Source organism: Equus quagga, chromosome 1, assembly GCF_021613505.1.
Source record: "Equus quagga isolate Etosha38 chromosome 1, UCLA_HA_Equagga_1.0, whole genome shotgun sequence".
In the NCBI taxonomy this organism is placed as follows: Eukaryota; Metazoa; Chordata; class Mammalia; order Perissodactyla; family Equidae; genus Equus; species Equus quagga.
In genome coordinates this window covers 50,076,173-50,094,613 of record NC_060267.1, presented here as the reverse complement: position 1 = coordinate 50,094,613, position 18,441 = coordinate 50,076,173, and the positions used below count along the sequence as shown (strand labels likewise).

The 18,441-nt window shown below is 41.9% G+C and overlaps 1 protein-coding gene across 1 annotated transcript; it reads left to right on the top strand.

Annotated features, from left to right (window-relative positions):
• The first annotated feature begins 797 nt into the window (after positions 1 to 797).
• On the top strand, positions 798 to 11,771 carry SLC2A3 (solute carrier family 2 member 3). The gene is made up of 10 exons (XM_046680739.1): positions 798 to 960; positions 2,597 to 2,689; positions 3,241 to 3,401; positions 4,222 to 4,462; positions 4,806 to 4,968; positions 5,286 to 5,473; positions 6,463 to 6,567; positions 6,941 to 7,042; positions 8,032 to 8,235; positions 9,230 to 11,771. Exons 1-10 carry the CDS (start codon positions 946 to 948, stop codon positions 9,446 to 9,448), a joined length of 1,491 nt encoding a protein of 496 aa, XP_046536695.1. The 5' UTR covers positions 798 to 945; the 3' UTR covers positions 9,449 to 11,771.
• Positions 11,772 to 18,441: the final 6,670 nt, after the last annotated feature.

The following is an 18,441-nucleotide window of genomic DNA, read 5'->3' as shown; positions in this document are numbered from 1 at the left end:
TAGGGGCAAAACATTGCAGAATGGGTAGAACGCAGAATGGGTGGTATGATGAATGCCATATTAAGGATTTTGGATTGTATCCCACAGGCAGTTAATTGTCTCCTTCCTGCAGCCCAGGAGAGTTGGTCTGGCTCCTGGATATTCAGGTTTCCTTACTCCCAGGAGAGATTATGCTAATCTGAGGACAAGTAGAGCCAAAAACTGGTCCAATTTTTCCCTCTCTTTTCTTCTCTCAGACTGTCCTTCCTTCCCTCTCCTTCAAGATTGTAGACCCAGCCTGCAGTCAAAAAGCAGCTGATAAATGTATAGGATTATGAATTCTTTCTGCTTACACTCCTTCAAAAAACCTTAATTCTCAGATAATAGCACCCACTCGACCTTGCCTTACTTAGATAATATTTATTCTCATCTCTTTATAGATTGATTCAATTCAGAGCAGATGTGAGAGCAAAAGATAAAATTTATTTGCCCTCCCTCCAGGCTTTTCTGGTAGCATTTTGTCTGTGAAACTAAGAGGCTATAGCTGCTATTAAAAGAGGGAAGGACGACGGCGTAAAAAAACCGAATGGGGACAGTAAAGGATGTGGTTTTAAACGAGAGGAAGGAGTATGTCGTTGCCTAGGGTGGAGCCAGAATTTGAGGTCAGAAACTTCTGAGAGGTCACAAGATTACTTGGGAGCCGGTGTGGGGTGGGGCCGGGGTGGGGCCAGGGCGGGGGTAGGGGGGTGGCTTGTCCCCTTCCAGACTCCACCCCTTGCAGAGATTATAAATGGGTGCCTGGCGTGATCTCTAAACAGTGTGGGTGAGGCATAGGAGGACAACTGAGGACCTGAAGGAAAACTTGCTGCTGGGGACATTTTTAAGGTTTTGTTGGCTGGAAGAGGTGTTTCTGGAATACTACTCCTAGATCTTTCGTGAAGATTCGAAAAGAATTAAATTAGGGCCATGGGGACACAGAAGGTAAGAATGACACAATTACCAGTTATTTTTGCTTGTTTGGGGTATATTCAGAAAGGCAAACCTTAGTGGTGATTGCTGTGTTCTATTCTAAGTAGCCTAGCCATCTGAAGGCCTTTTCATTCTTGTCCAACCTGCAATGCTACAGTTTCACCAGTTCTCTTTGAATGTCATATCCTGTAGAGGATTTATCCCAGCACCGTTCATCTTCCTGCTGTACAGAAAGTCACCTGGAGAAGTTGTGTTTACTTCTCAGATTTTTTTTTTTTACGTAATTACATGCTACTGAAGATTTGAGGATGAGAGGATCAAGCGTTCAGGGGACCAGGGGCAGCTTGGTTGTGGTGATTACAAGTGGGGGTCTCAGAGCCAGCATGAGGATTTCCCTGGAAGCATTAGACTTTGAAAGGACCTGGGATTTGTTTGGAGGTGTGGGTCAGTGTCCAGCTATCTGTTCCATAACCTCTGGGATTCCCTGGATACTAAGGAGAGAGAATTCCAGTTGTCTTTCCCATTGTGGTTATGATTGTGAGTGCAGGAGATGTTAATGTATTATTGTGTGTCATGTATGCAATATTTGCAGGGAAAAAGGTATTTTCACTAAGGTAAACTTAATTGAAAATAAAGAAAGATAAGAGAAGGGATGAAAAATGGGAAAGAAGAGGAAAAGGCCCTCAAGGATGGTAGATGATGAGGGGGAAAAGAAGAAATTTTTACTGAAAAGAAAAGGATTAAACAGAAAGAACTATGCACTAGCAGAGGATCTCAGGGGTACTTACGCCTGTTTGCCTGGCAGGCAAGGTCAACTTGGGGAACAGAAAGTCCCAGCCTGCCTGAGAGAGAAGGAGTTTAAGATAAGGAAGGTTTGGGGCCATAGAGGATGGCCCCAGGCATAAAAATTGAGCTACCTTGAGGTGGAAATCTAAGATAACACCCACTTGAATTATTCCGGGCAAGGTGAGATGACTGGGTTGATTCTGCCCCCCACCCTCCGCTAAGAAATGTCTCCTCTGTGTTGGGTTGGGAGTGAGCTTGTGCTCTCCCCCTGCTGGGTGCAGGATAGCAGTACAGTATTAAATAAACGGGAAGAATTTCAAATGGGGCCAGGATGCAGTGGGTAGATACTGTACATTCCATGACCCAGAGATAGTCAAAGAGCAGCCCAGTGGTAAAGACGCACGTGGCCGTCACCACTCCGGGCTTCCATGGAATCTGCGGTACAGATGAGACTACGGTGGAGCTAGCTGTTTACAAAATAATCTCTTGTTAGGAATCCTAAAGCTCTCTTTTCCTCTGATCTCCCAGTTCTTTCTATTCTTGGGTGCAATTCTATGCTTGCTTTTAACTGGGGCACTTTTTTGAATGCTTCCAAACGGACTAACCAAGTTCTTTCTTCCTAAATTTTCTTGTCAGTTTTCCCAACTTTATTCTACATGCCTGTCCATTTATCTCCAGATAAGTTCTTCAGTATAACCTCCTCTTTTGTCTTCCCCATTCGTTACCTAAATCTTATTAAGTTTTTGTTCTTTTCTTACTACTCATATGCCAAGTTCTCCTAATACCTCTCCTTAATTAATGAGTCATTCGTCAATCAAGAGCTTTAAGGACTGTTTCTCCCCTTCCTCCTCCCCCTCCTCAGGTCACCGCCTCTCTGATCTTTGCCATCAGCATTGCTACAATAGGCTCTTTCCAGTTTGGCTACAACACTGGAGTCATCAATGCTCCTGAGATGGTGAGTGCCCAGCAAGTAGAGTTAGAATTTGGAATAGGGAAATTATTCCTTTAAGAAGGGTTTCAAGAATTAAGACTTTAAGACAAACTTGGTATCTAACTTGTCTTAAGACTGAAGAGGGAGAATAATATCGATGGGAAAGTCTGGTTGAATCACTAATCAAATCAAAAAGCTCATTTGCCCCCTATACTGTGGACTATACTCATTCTTCCTCTCACCCTATGGTGATAGACTTCCTTTATTATTCCTTAGGGGTCAGTTACAAAGAAGAGGGGGTTGTTCTTAGGAGTGGGCTGGGGTAGTCACTGAATATCAGTGCTACTACCTACTGGGATTTTCAGGACAAATAAAAAATTGTTCTTTTCAGAGCTAGTAACATTGGCTCCAGTATGTTATCTATCTCTTCCATCCCATCTATTCATTCCCTTGATTCTTTACTTTTAAGGTAATCATAATGCTGTTCTTTTAGGGGAGGGAAGATCTGCAATATTTGTCTCTTTTCTCATCTAGCTCTAACAGTCTGCCCTCCCATCAACCATTTTAATTTGCAGATCATAAGGGACTTTCTCAATTATAGTTTGGAAGACAAGTTAACATACCGTCCCACTGAGGTGTTACTCACGTCCCTCTGGTCCTTGTCTGTGGCCATCTTCTCCGTTGGTGGTATGATTGGCTCCTTCTCCGTTGGACTCTTTGTCAACCGCTTTGGCAGGTATTGACCAGAAACTGGGCAAGGAAGAGGGTTTTACTGGTTATGCTGAGAAAAGGTACTGAGAATTAGGGCGGGGAAGTGATGATGCGTTCAAGTGAGAGCGCCTCAAATTCTGATCAAGGGAAACCTAGTCCAGCTGGCACTGAATATGACCACTCTTGCCTGGAGCTCTGCTACCCTGCATTGCATCAGATCACCTGGAGGCCTTTTAGAAAAACAGATTGGTGGGCCTTGCTCCAGAGTCAGACCTAATGATTTAGTAATTCTGGGGTGGAGGGGGACAATGTAGCAAATTTCTAACTGTTGCTGTTAGTTTGCGGACCACTTTGAGAATTATTGCCCTAAAAGTGCTTGCTAAAATCTTAGGCCACAGCTAAGACAGGGGAATCTTAAACAAGTTCTCTAGGTGAGTTTTATGCATATAGAGGTGTAAGAACCATTGATCATAGTTAGCCCAACTAGAAATGATCTGATAATGGAAAGTGGACAAGTTAGACCAAAAGAGGATATGTGAGGGGCCAGCCCCATGGCCAAGTAGTTAAGTTCGCGCACTCTGCTTCGGTGGCCCAGGGTTTCACCGGTTGAATTCTGGGCGTGGACACGGCACTGCTCATCAAGCCATGCTGAGGCGGCATCCCACGTGCCACAACTAAAAATATACAACTATGTACCACGGGGCTTTGGGAGAAAAAGGAAAAATAAAATCTTTTTAAAAAAAAGAGAGAATATGTGAGTTTGGAAAAGAGTAGAATGATAGGAAAGAAGGGGAGAGATTGGGGCCTATTTTGCTAACTTCACTTGTCTTTGCTTAACCTTTCAGGCGCAATTCAATGCTTATTGCCAACCTGTTGGCTGTCACTGGTGGCTGCCTTATGGGGTTCTGCAAATTAGCGGAGTCATTTGAAATGCTGATTCTGGGCCGATTGATTATTGGCCTCTTCTGCGGACTCTGTACAGGTTTCGTGCCCATGTACATTGGAGAGATATCTCCTACTGCCCTACGGGGGGCCTTTGGCACTCTCAACCAGCTGGGCATCGTCGTCGGGATTCTGGTGGCCCAGGTACTCTAGAAGTTATACTTAAGGAATGTTAGTTTCATGGCTCATTAAATGAGTTAACATGGATAAAGTACTCAAAAGAATGTCTGGCACATATTCAATTATAAGTTTCAGATAGCTCACAGACAGCTAAAGAAGCAGGCAGGGTAGAGAAAGGAAAAGAAACATAATTTATCTTTTCTTGTGGTAAAAAAAGTGGATGATTTTCTGAACTTTTTTTTAAATCAACTTGAGACCTATAAAGTACAGGATTTACTTTATACTACTATAATAATACTATATGGGATAAGATAGTGACATAAGATAGTGGCATAATACTATAGTGTTATCTTTGTCTGGTTTCTAGATCTTTGGTCTGAAAGTCATCTTGGGAACTGATGATCTTTGGCCCCTGCTATTGGCCTTCACCGTCATTCCAGCTATCCTACAAAGTGCAGCCCTTCCATTTTGCCCTGAAAGTCCTAGATTCTTGCTCATTAACAGAAAGGAAGAGGAGAGTACTAAGAAGAGTGAGTATTTTTCACACCTTCACTATAGGAATTTTAGGGTTGTGGTTCGTTTTAGGGTGGGGGTATTGGATCTATTTTTTGTAATTTCCTTTCCCTGCCCCTCAGAACCCAAGTGGTGAGTTTTCTTATTACTCTTAAGTAAGAAACTTTTTCAACCCTTAAAGAATGAGATGAGAAGGTAAGTTAAGGCATGGATGCTGATTGATCAGCCACATCCAGGGCTCCTCTTGTGTGGCTTCTTCCCAGCTGTCTTTTGCAAAAAATGAATTTAGGACAGCACCTTATATTTATCCTTTCCTCTTTCTTCTTTTTGCTAGTCCTTCAGCGATTGTGGGGCACCCAGGATGTGGCTCAGGACATCCAGGAGATGAAAGATGAGAGTATTAGGATGGCCCAGGAAAAGCAAGTCACTGTGCTGGAGCTCTTTAGAGCACCCAACTACCGGCAGCCCATCATCATTTCCATCATGCTCCAGCTCTCTCAGCAGCTCTCTGGAATCAATGCTGTGAGTATCTACTTTGTGTCAAAGGTGCCATACAATACTTCATTTAAAACACTTGACCAGAGGGGCTGGCCCCGTGGCCGAGTGGTTAAGTTCGCGCGCTCCGCTGCAGGCGGCCCAGTACTTCGTCGGTTCAAATCCTGGGCACGGACATGGCACTGCTCATCAAACCACGCTGAGGCAGCGTCCCACATGCCACAACTAGAAGGACTCACAACGAAGAATATACAACTATGTACCGGGGGGCTTTGGGGAGAAAAAGGAAACAAAAAAGAAGTCTGGCGAGTACCAGTATAGAGGCAAATACTCTGGGTGAAATAATAAATTCCTGAGCCATACCTGAGGGACTGACTGAATCTGGGTGATCTAGATACTGTGTTCATGTTACCTTGAAGTCTGAGTCCAATATTTTGACATCTCTTTGACAATGATAGTTGTTGCAACCCTATGTTTTAGCACTGTATTGAGTAAATAATAAAAATAGTATATATTAAATAGTAGTTTATTTACTATATTAAATTAAAGTAGTAGCTAGTATTATTTCCTAAAACACTTGGAAAGCACCTAGGGCTAAGAATACTTGCCCAAGTTCTGCTTCTAACTGTATGAGCGAGCTGGGGTTACTCCTCAATTTCTTCACTGTCACATTGGGACATCAGTGTACTTATCACTGTTTTGAGGGTTAGGGGAAAAGTCCATTGAAAAAGCTTAAATGAAAAACTTAATAAGACTTAAACCTTTATATAAGGTAATAAAGTGAATGTAAGGAAGAGACTAAATGGAGTGGTAGGAATAAGCGTAGTTAGAAGAGAAAATGGAAATGAGCCACTAGAATTGAGAATAGAGATAAGATGCAAAAGGTATTTCATTTGCAGAAAAGATACTGTGATTGAACCAAAAAACCCTAGAAACTTTTGGGACTTTGACAGTTCTGTTTAACTGCTGTGCATAGTTGCTGTTTCAAGTGTGCGTCTTCTTTTGTTTCCTATTAGGTGTTCTACTACTCAACAGGAATCTTCAGAGATGCAGGTGTTCAGGAGCCAATTTATGCCACTATTGGTGCGGGTGTGGTTAATACTATCTTCACCGTAGTTTCTGTAAGTTGAATGATTTGATAATTTTCAGCAGGGGGGAAGGAGAATTCTTGCTACACGTGTTCAAAGATAGGTTGCATGTCCTTCCACCTCCTTACCATCATTTAGTTAAACCTTTTTTCCTCTTTGGGGAAAAAGAGTTATTGAATGATGAGTGTAAGTAGTCTTCACTCTCTTCAAGCAAATGTGGAATGGATGGGAAAGAAAGAGATACAGAAGAGATTATTATATAGGATGCTTTAAACTTGGAACTGGAAAAGGGGGAGTGTGACTGCAACAAGTATCCTGCTATTGAGAAGGCAGATGCAGGTAGCTCATACAGTGTTTTCATGAAGGGGGAAAGCAGAAGTCTCATGTTATTTTCTTCTTCTTTTAGCTGTTCCTGGTGGATAGGGCAGGGAGAAGGACGCTACATATGATAGGCCTTGGAGGGATGGCTTTTTGTTCTATCCTCATGACTGTTTCTCTCTTATTAAAGGTGAGTGCTCTTTGAGTGAAGGAAAGGAAGGGGACGGGGGAAGGAGAGAGCTTACAGTTGATTCTCTGTGATGGATGGGTACTGAAGATTGGGGGTGGATCAAGTCAAATTTGAGAGAAGCAACATTACCAGAGTTTTAAAAAAAAGTGGATCATTAGAGATAGGTAATTAAACAACTGCTGGAATCCTTAAATCTATATAACACGTTATCTAGGGGCCGGTTCCGTGGCCAAGTGGTTAAGTTCGCACACTCTGCTTTAGCAGCCCAGGGTTTCACCAGTGCGGATCCTGGGCATGGACCTAACACTGCTCATCAAGCCATGCTGAGGCAGCATCCCACATAGCAGAACTGGAAGAACCTACAACTAAAATGTACAACTATGTACTGGGGGGCTTTGGGAAGGAGAAGAAGAAGGAAAAAAGATCGGCAACAGATGTTAGCTCAGGGCCAATCTTTATTTTTAAAAAAAGTTATCTAATTGTTAAAGTAATCTTGAGGTAATTATTATTCCCGTTTTACAGATGATGAAATGGTCTCAGTGCAAAATGACATTTGTGTAATCACATAGCTAGGATTCAAAAACCCAAGGCTTTTGGCTCAGTCCAGTAACTCCATTATTCCATAGGACAGAAGGAGCTTTTCATTATCAATCAGTACTCATCTCTGGCAAGCTGGATCCTACCTAAGTCAGGCTGTCTTTATGTTTTTTTTTTCAATGAACTTCCCAAAGCTCAGATGGTCTTTATTCTCTCTCTCTTTTTTCTCCTTTTTTGTTTTTATTGCAGTAACATTGCATTATAACATTATATAGCTTTCAGATGTACATCGTAATATATTTCGAATTTTGTGTACATTACATCATGTTCACCACCCAAAAACTGATTATAGTCCATCACCAGACATCTGTGCCTAATCCCCCCTTTTGCTCTCCCCCCTCCCCATCATGCTGTCTTTAATGTTAACTTTTATCTCTTCCTTCCTCATATAGGGTGACTATCAGTGGATGAGTTTTGTCTGTATTGGGGCTATCTTGATCTTCGTGGCCTTCTTTGAAGTTGGCCCAGGCCCCATTCCCTGGTTTATTGTGGCCGAACTCTTCAGCCAGGGACCTCGCCCAGCTGCAGTGGCAGTGGCTGGTTGTTCCAACTGGACCTCCAACTTTTTAGTTGGACTGCTCTTCCCCTCAGCTGCAGTAAGTAAAATAAAACTCACCTAGTCCATCTTGAAACCAGCCCACTTAAGCCAACATGTTTAAGATATACCTTAATAATGGTTACTGACATCATGAAGGATTAGATATCAAGGGCTTTAAACCAGATTTTTCCCTAATTTTCAATGATATATAGAAAAAGAAGGGATTATAGCAGAAAAGATTGAAGCATGAGGGCAAAACTGGAAACTTTTAAAAAGGACTGCTAGTCTGAGATGATACAGGCAGAGTTCTGCCTAGAAACAGAATGATAGTGATAAGCCTCAAAGGATTCCAAACCAATACAAACAGTCCCTGACTTAGAATGGTTCGACTTACAATTTTTCGACTTTACGATGGTGAGAAAGTGATACACGTTCAGTGGAAACCATACTTGGAATTTTGGATTTTGATCTTTTCCTGGGCTAGCAATATGTGGTAAGATACGCTCATGATGCTGGGCAACAGCTTTGAGTCCCAGCTTTCAATCAGATGGTGACGGTAAACACCCGATACACTTAGGACCATTCCATACCTGGACAACCATTCTGTTTTCCACTTTCAGTACAGTAGTCAATAAATTACATGAGATATTCTACAGTTTACTATAATATAGGCTTTGTATTAGATGATTTTGCCCATTTATAAGCTAATGTAAGTGTTCTGAGCACGTTTAAGGTAGGCTAGGCTAAGCTATGATGCTCAGTAGCTTAGGCGTATTAAATGTATTTTCAACCTAATGATATTTTTAACTTACAATGATGGGTTTATCAGGACATAACCCCATCGTAAGTCGAGGAAGATCTGTACTTAAAATCTATAATTTGAATTGGTGTTAATAGCTTCATGATCTTACAGGCTCACTAAGCATGGGATGTTCATCAATCAGGTTAAATATAGGCTTGAAGCCTATTGGAAATATGGATGTGAAGGAAACTGGAGTTTGTCAATGACCAGATTTTTATATCAACACTTGTTTTTTGTTTCCTTTCACTAGACCTATTTAGGAGCCTACGTTTTTCTTGTCTTCTCCGCCTTCCTTGTTATCTTCTTGGTCTTCACCTACTTCAAAGTCCCTGAGACCCGTGGCAGGACTTTTGAGGAAATTACGCGAGCTTTTGAAGTGCAGGTACAGGATCCTAATAGAGCTGAGAAAGGCCCCATGATGGAGATGAACAGCATCCAGCCTGTCAAGGAGACCACCACCAATGTCTAAGCCATGCCTGCTTCCCGCCCCCCTCCCAACATGGAAAAGCAGCCTCTCTCTGAATGAGGGAGAGACCTCATCAGGTTGTAACCCAGGACTGTTTCTGAATGCTGCTACTTGATTCCTTTCTCATCCCACACACTCCATGAGCACTCAGAGGAACCCAATGCTGAGGTTAGTTGTATCTTCAATGGCTTTTTAAACATTTCATTTCTTGGACATTCTCTTCTGTTTAGGAGAGACCAAGTGAACCTACCTTCATTTCAGGAGGGATTGGCCACTTGGCATATGACAGCTTTGCCAGCTCCTCCCCCTTAGGTTCTAATATTGCCTCACGAGGGCACATAGGGGAATGAGAGTGAGGGTACAATTCCCCCCAGCCTCAGACTTACCAGGAAGCAAATATACATGAGTGTGGAGGACAGAGAGGGATTCAATAAGAGCACCTTCCTCACTTCCATACAGCTCTGCAGAGCAAATTAACTTGAGTTTTATTTATTTTACCTTCTGGTTTTATTGCATAAATATTTATTTTTTTAAGTGTAAAGTAATTTTACCAAATAATGAAAACATAAGGAAATTGAAGTTGGAGGGAGGTGCTTAAAGATAGGTTATAGGGTGGAAGATTTGATACTGGAGAGGCTAAGGTGCAATAAGAATGGAAGAATTTAGGGAGAAATGTAATGCGTTATTGGAGGGTATATGATGTGTGTGAGGTTTGCACATTGCCTCTTAACAATATCTGTCCTTCAGATGGAAAGTTCAAGTTTAATTTCTCAGAAAAGTCATGTGCCTGTGTAAAGAAGCTACTGGTTTCCTTTGGAAATTTTTTCTTTGTTTAAGATTATATGTAGTATTACTTGAAATCCAGGATTATTGCTAAGATGGGCATTGTGGTTAATGGTGGTTGATGGGTTCTAATTTTGGATAGTGTCTAGAGAAGTCAAGGTTATTTCTAGAAATCTTCTCTCCCCTCACTGCATCAAACAACTTCTTCCCCTTGTAGTGGACTCACTTTTTTTTTCAAGTACTTCTACCACGCATTTGATGGGAAAGCCCTCCAAATGACCAACCTAAACTATTGATTCTTGGTAGAGGTTTGTTGTTTCTCCATTTTGTTCTTTAGGAGATTTTAGATGTTGATTTTTATTTTGTTATAAGCCACAGCTTTAAAAGGAATTCGGAGGAGAATGTTCATAGCTAACTTGGAATTTGTAACCTCAGCTCTGGGGGAGGATTTTTTCTGAATGATTGTTTAGTTGAAGTATATTGTTGCTTTAGGGTCATTGCATGCTTGTTTATGTCTGTTACCATGTCAAGTTAGCCTGTTACCATGTTACCATAGTATTATGTCAAGTGCTCTTAGAGAACTTGAGTCTTTCCCGCAGGCCACATTTGAGATGGTATTGAGTAAATGTGCGGTGTAGCCCATACTTGAGAGTATGAATGTATGTGCGCTGTCACTTTGCTCTGGGTGGAAGTAGTTTACTGGTAACTTGTTTCCTCTATGTTCCCACAGCCCCGCTTTGGGTAGAATGTGTTAAAACTCATCCCTATGTATGTAAATAACACTGCCTCTGCTGGGTCGAATTTGCATCTATGGTTTTCTTCCAGACTTTAGAGTTCAGTCTCATCTGGCTACCTTTCCTTGTTGGAGAGTAGGGGGAGAACTCCCTAAATCTTGAGATTGAGAGTGGAGGGCTCGGCCTCACTCCAGACCCAGACGATGGGAGTAGGAAGGAGAGTGTGAGCTCAGGACATGTGGCCTCCTGGGGACCCTGGAGGAGGGTCTTGGGGGAAAGGGAGGCATTCTTTTCAGGGGCTAAGAAACAAACTAAAGACTTTTCTAACTAGAGTGTTTCAGAGAGTTGGATGAGGTGGAGGGATTTACACTTGCTACAGGTCACGGACACCTCCACGGTCATCTACTTTCCCAGTATTTTTATAAATGGAGATTGGACCCCGATGTTCCCTTTCTTGTATGTTGCTTGGTCTCCCTTTCCCTCCTTGGTGCTTACACATTTCAGGCCCTTTAGCCAAACCCTTGCCTACGGCAGTATTTTAGTTCTCAGTTCTCACCATTCCCTCTGGTCATTGAGCCTTTGGATAAAAACTCATAGAGCTATGGACTGGGGCTTTGCTGGAACAGGTGACTTTCCTCTAACTGCGCCTCTCCTGCTGGCTCCTCAAAAGCAGTGGGTTGGCAGTGACGGAGTGTGGAAGTTTTCCCGTTTCTCAGTGACCAGATTGTGAATATTTCCAAATGGATTTTCTATTATTAATGTTACTGTAGTTCTTTGTTTTGAAATAAAAATTCTGAAAGTACATATGACATCACAGGCTTGGGTTTTTTTGTTTTGTTTTATTTTTGTCCTTCCTATAACAACAATATCAGCTTTAAATCCTGGTTTGGCCACTCAGTACCTGTTGTAACCTTGAGTAAGTTTCTTCTAAGAAAGTCTCATACATATGAAAATAGTACTTGTTATTCTGCAGATGAAACGAAAAAGCCTTAGTAACATTGCTTTGCATATTTAATATATTACGTTGCTTTCTTCCCCCTGCCCCCCCCCCCCCCCCGTGAGAATTCTTTTCTTCCTTCTTAGAGTCTTTCCTACTTCCTTTCTCCTCCAGTCTTTGATGTCTAAAATTCAGTCTACACTGATGTCAAGGCATCCATATGACATATTTATCACTATCCTACTTAAAATCCTTCTATAGTTTTCAATCGACTACAGAAAAGACTCACACAGCCCTCCAGGGCAAGGTCTCTGCTACCTTTTCGGTCAGCTCCCATTTATGTAAGAAAACTCCTCCCACCCACTATGGCACTCATTAACACCTGCATGCCTGCCTTTCTGTAGTTCTGACACTCCCTTCCCTATGTTTCTATTCACTTACTAAAGATATTTGAATTGCTACTGTCTATTTCTGTTCAGCCCAGGCATGAGCTTCCTTACTCTCAACATAATCCTTACAGTGGTACTTTGTATGTTAGAGGAAATGAAAGAATGAAAGACCCCTGACTGTCGCAAAAGAGCCTCTGAGTACACCACATTTTCCATAATTGTGGTTGTGTTAGCTCCCTTTTTCCACCTTTGCTTCCTCATAGTTCATTCTCCACATAATCAGAGTGATCTTTTAAAGTCAGATCATGTCACTCCCCTGCTTAAAGCCTTCCAGTTACATCTTGTCACGCTTAAAATAGTATCCAGACTCCTTTACTGTGGCCTATAAATTGGGTGACCATAAGTCCCAGCTTGCTCCTGTTACCCTGGTGTGACTTTTAGTATACTGCTTTCATTCATTCTCAAAACCACCCTGACAATAAGTTACGGTTAACTTTACCTAAAAGGTTTGTTTTTTCATCTTCCTCTCTTGTTATTCTCTCTGCTCACTGAAGTGTAGCCCCACTGGTCTTCCTAGTTCTCATTACATCAAGTTCATTATCACTTAGTTTCTTTACACTTGTCCCCTTGTGCTTACAATATTCTGTCTCAAAAGTTGGCATGGCTGAGCCTATCTTGCAAGTTAGGTCTTAGTTAAAAACCTCTGTGAAATATAAGCACCATAATAGCAAGTACCTTGTCTGCCTTGTTCATGCCTAGAACACTGCCTGACATGTAACTGATGTTTATTAAGTGTATCAGTCTGGCTCCTATCAAGGCAAACCACAAAGTTTAGGGGCCAGCCCTGTGGCACAGCAAAGTTCCCACATTTGACTTTGGCAGCTCAAGTTTCACCTGTTCGGATCCCAGGTGCAGACATGGCACCCCTTGGCAAGCCAGGCTGTGGCAGGTGTCCCACATATAAAGTAGAGGAAGATGGGCACAAATGTTAGCTCAGGGCCAGTCTTCCTCAGCAAAAAGAGGAGGATTGGCAGCAGATGTTAGCTCAAGGCTAATCTTCCTCAAAATAAATAAACAGGAAAGTTTAATGTAAAGAATATTAAACTGTAATAAGACTAAGTAAAAAATAAAGTATGTAAGAGAACTCAGTATGGTATCCTAGATACCAAAGCTGAGGTTAAGATGTTAATGGAAAAGGCATAGTTGGAGTCTGCTGGATAGCAGACAAATTTGCTGGATTGCATGGGCCAGAGCTGGTGTGCATTCCCCAGACAAGTGGGACACAATTCTCCAGGTGAGACACAGCTGGTGGCCAAGTATGTGCATATTCAGAGGAAACTACTATGAGTGGAAGGCCTGGAGCCTTGTGGAAATTGATCGCCAGGCCTGGGCTGGGGCCATGAGGTGGCTGAGGGAACTCGCACTCTGGGTTCATGGCTGAGGCAGGGCACACCAAGTGTTCTCTCATGGACACTGCTGACCTATGGTGTGGCCCCTGGAACCAGCAGGAGAAGCCCCCTTCCTCCTACAATATCCTTCCAGCACCCTCTATTAAGAAAACTTCATTGTACTTAACACTCTAAAGAAGAACTGATTTAAAGGAATTCCATCCATTACCACAAAGCAGATATTGAAGGATGAATCTGGAACTTCAATAAATTGATAACTAGCACAATAAACGTTAGACGGCTGTCTGTATGAAGTGGTCCTTGATTGAAATAATTTCCTCCTTCTACACCTCCCAAAGCCACCTGGGCTTTAGATAAAATTCAATTAGAAACATGTCACTTTTTTTTTTTAATCAAAAATATGTGTTGCAGAAATTTGGCCAAAGTTCCAACTGGGTGGCTCCAGCCGAGGCTGCGCTGGCGGCCCCTGTCCAGAGCTGATCAAGTGAGTGAGACAAGGGAAAAGCACAGGGAGTGCCTCTGCGCCTGGAACCGCAGAGCTGCGAGATGATGTTGGGGACCAGGCTGCGGGTGAGGCCTGAGCTGACTAGATCAGGCTCTACGTTCTGGGTCATCACCACGGAGAACCTCTTGGGTGTCGAGTCCCAGAGCGGCACCAACAAATCATCCAGTAACAAATCTGTGTCCTTGATCCGAGCCAAGGATGCGGCGGCACCTCTGAAAGCGGGGGTGCCGCCAGGAGTCCACCCTCCTTCTGTGCTCGCAGCCCTGCTCTCTCCAATGCCACCGCTCCAGCCTCGACGGCAGCCGCCCGCGAGCACAGAGCGCGCTAGGCGTTCCGGGGCGCGCAGCCGCGACGGCCCCAGGCGTGGCCCTGCGGCCGAGAGCGCCCAGCTGCGCAGCCCGGGCCGTGTTGTTGGCCCGACCCGCGCGGGCGAGCTGCAGATCCTGCAGGAGGCGGGGCTTCGGCCGCGCGCCGCCTTCCGCGAGCCGCCTTCCTGCGCAGGCGCGGGCGCCGCGGAAATCCGTCGTTCTTACTCCGTTTTGTTCAAGACCGTTAAAACCAGTTCTAGCTATAGCCCCAGAAAATGCTGGGAACCCAGCAAACTTTCAAATGCAGGTATTTCTCGCCTGTCTTATTCTGAAGTGAATTCAGCCACCCTTCATGGGTTGTTTTAGTGTTTGTGACTTAATTGATAGGGCTGAATCATTTGAGTTGGGCTAGATTTCAGAAATTAGATGCAAATCTCATTTTTTTGAAAATAAGGAAACCCAGTGAATGAATTGGCAAAACTGAAACTGGCACCCCTTGTCTCTTCATTAGATATTCAAGGACTGGAGTAAAGTTAAGTAGCCAACCATGTGTAAGGGTGCCAGTTTCTACGCATTTTTACCAAAATGGTTTATTATCAAACATTTAATCTTTATCAGTCTGAAGTGAGAAAAGGATCCTGTGCTTCAAGTTTGCGTTTTTATTATGAGATTGTGCATTTTTTCTCATGGTTAAATGCTATTTGTATTTTCCTATCTGTGAACCATTTGTATGTATCAGAGGAGAAATATTTTGAAAAGGATGTCTTTTGGAGAAGAAACAAGACAAAATAAATAAAATAGGGTTTATAAAAACAGTGGTTACTATATGACCCAGCAATAGGTATATTACTCAAGAAAAATGAAGACAGAGATTCACACAAAAACTTGTTCATGAATGTTCATAGCAGCATTATTCACAGTAACCCCAAGTTGGAAATAACCCATATATCCATCAATAGATGAGTGGAAAAACAAAATGTGGTACATCTATACAATGCAATATTATCTGACCATAAAAAAGGAATGAAATACTATACATGGTATAATATGAATGAACCTTGAAAACATTGTAAGTGTATGAAGCCAGTCACAACAGACCACATATTATATGACTCACATATATATATATGATGACATATTATAAGACCACATATTATACGAAATTTTCAGAATAGGCAAATCTATAGAGAGAAAGTAGATTAGTGGTATCCTAGAACTAAGGGAAGGAAAAAGAAGGAGGGTGAGGACACAGAGGGATAGGGAATGACTTCTAATAGGGACAAAGGGTGATGGAATCACTCTAAAATTAGATTATGGTGGTGGTTCCACAACTCTGTAAAAATGCTAAAAATCGTTAAATTATATGCTTTAAACAGTTGAACTTTATAAGACATAAATTATGTAAAAATAAAGCTGTTTAATAAAAAGCTTACAACAAGAATGAAAGTAAGGAATTAAAAAGTGATGTAAAAACCTAAATGTTCTGAATAGGAAACTGGTAAAACTAAATTTTTTTAAAGATTTTATTTTTCCTTTTTCTCCCTAAAGCCCGTGGGTACATAGTTGCATATTTTTAGTTGTGGGTCCTTCTAGTTGTGGCATGTGGGACGCCGCCTCAGCATGGCCTGATGAGCAGGGCCATGTCCGCGCCAAGGATTCCAATGGGCAAAACCCTGGGCTGCCACAGCAGAGCGAGTGAACTTAACCACTCGGCCACGCAGCTGGCCTCTGAAAACTGTCTTTAGTGCTAGTGAGAGTGTAAAGCTGTACCATCACTTTAAAAAGTAGTTTGCTTATCTAGGAAAGTTGAACAAGTCTGACCCCAATTCTTCACCCACCCCACCCCACCCCCAATTCCATGCTCTCTACCAAGTGGTGTTAGATCTTAGTCCAAACCTCAGTGAGAAGCCTAACTCAGCTAAATCTCTAGCTTGGAGCAGAGCCTAGCCCAGCCTGGATCTGCTGACCCCCTAGCCCATTCACAGATGTGTGAATGATAATAAATAATTGTTACTTTAAGCTACCGAATTTTGGGGCTGTTATGAGCAAAAGATAACTGATGAAATTCAACTACCCAATGACCCAGTAATTCCATCCTTAGTCACGCACCCAAAGGAAATTTTGCACTGAATTTAGGCAACGAGAGATGCAGAGAGACCAGTCAGAAGCTCCTGCAATTATCCAGATAAAAGACGATTATGGCTTGGTACCCATGGAGCTGGAAGAAGTGGTAAACAGCTATATGCTTTTAACAAGAGATGCGCCTATAGTCTAAAGATCTGAAAATTCAAAAAAAAAATTTTAAAGATATGTCAGGCAAACTTTAATTAGAAGAGAGTTATTTTAACTATATTACTATCCAAAATAGACCTTAAGACCAAAATCAAAATGAGGAATAGAGGAATATCACTTCATTAAGACAAAGGTCCAATTCACCTTGAAGATTTAACAATTGTATATATGTATAAACCCAATAAAATGGTCTCAAAATATATAAAGCAAAATTGATACAACCAGCAAATCCACCATAATAGCTGGAGAGTCCAACACATCAGTTTCAGTTAGTGATAGTTTAAGCAGACTCTTTACCATGGACTCTCCCTCTTCTTTGTATATGAAAGAAATTAACTTTTTGTTTGTGATATATATTGCAAAGGTAGATTTCTATTTTGGTTTTGCCCCACAGGATTTTTAAAAAATAGTTATTAATCAAATCTCACAATTTGTTCCTTTACAGCCTTTGTGTACCAATTCCTTCTTAAAAAGGACTTTTTCATCCCAGTGTTAAAAGTATCAAATATTAAAAATATTTACCAATGTTTCTTCTAGTAATTTGACAGTTTTCATTTATGTTTAAATCTTTGATTTCTTTGGAGTTTGTGAGTATGGTGTGAAATAGGGATCCACCTTTGTGTTTTTTTCCTCAACAACTAACCAATATCATTCACTGAACACTCCTTTTCTTCTCTGATTTGAAATACCAACTTTACCATATATTAAATTTTCATACGTACTTGGGGCTATTTTGGACCATCTTCTCCCGTTGATCTGTTTCTTCTGCAGCACCAAATTGCTTACTTATTTTTAAAATATCTGCTGGAGGGGCTGGCCCCATGGCCGAGTGGTTAAGTTCGCGCGCTCCACTGCAGGCGGCCCAGTGTTTCATGGGTTTGAATCCTGGGCGCGGACATGGCACCACTCATCAAACCACGCTGAGGCGGCGTCCCACATGCCACAACTAGAAGGACCCACAACGAAGAATAAACAAGTATGTACTGGGGGGCTTTGGGGAGAAAAAGGGAAAAAATAAATAAATAAATAAAATAAGATATCTGCTGGGCTACACCCTCTTCATTTTCCTTTTTCAGAATTTTTTTTTGCCTTCTTATTCTCCCCAAAACCCCCCAGTACATCGTTGTATATTCTAGTTGTGAGTGCCTCTGGTTCTGCTACATGGGACGCCACCTCAGCATGGCTTGATGAGCAGTGTCATGTCGGCGCCTGGGATCTGAACCAGCAAAACCCTGGGCCGCCGAAGCGGAGCATGCACACTTAACCACTCCGCCACAGGGCTGGCCCCTAGAATTTCCCAGGATTAATTTTTTTCAGCTTCCAAAAAGAAATCCATCCCTTTGGTATTTTAATTGGGATAACATTGAATATAAATTCATTTGAGAAGAACTAGTATCTTTACAATATTGTCTTCCTATCTGTATATTCCTTAGAAAAGTTTTACAGGTTTATTCGTAGAGGTTCTCAAATAAAATACTTAGGAGATATTTTATATCATTTTATTTTATTGATGCTTATTGTAAATGACATCTTTTCTGTTGAAAGATAGGTTTAATAGAACACTGGAATAAGTTTCATTATTGCAGAGTCTATCAGCAATGTTTTAGGTAACAACTCCTTCAAATATTGTCTTGGTCGG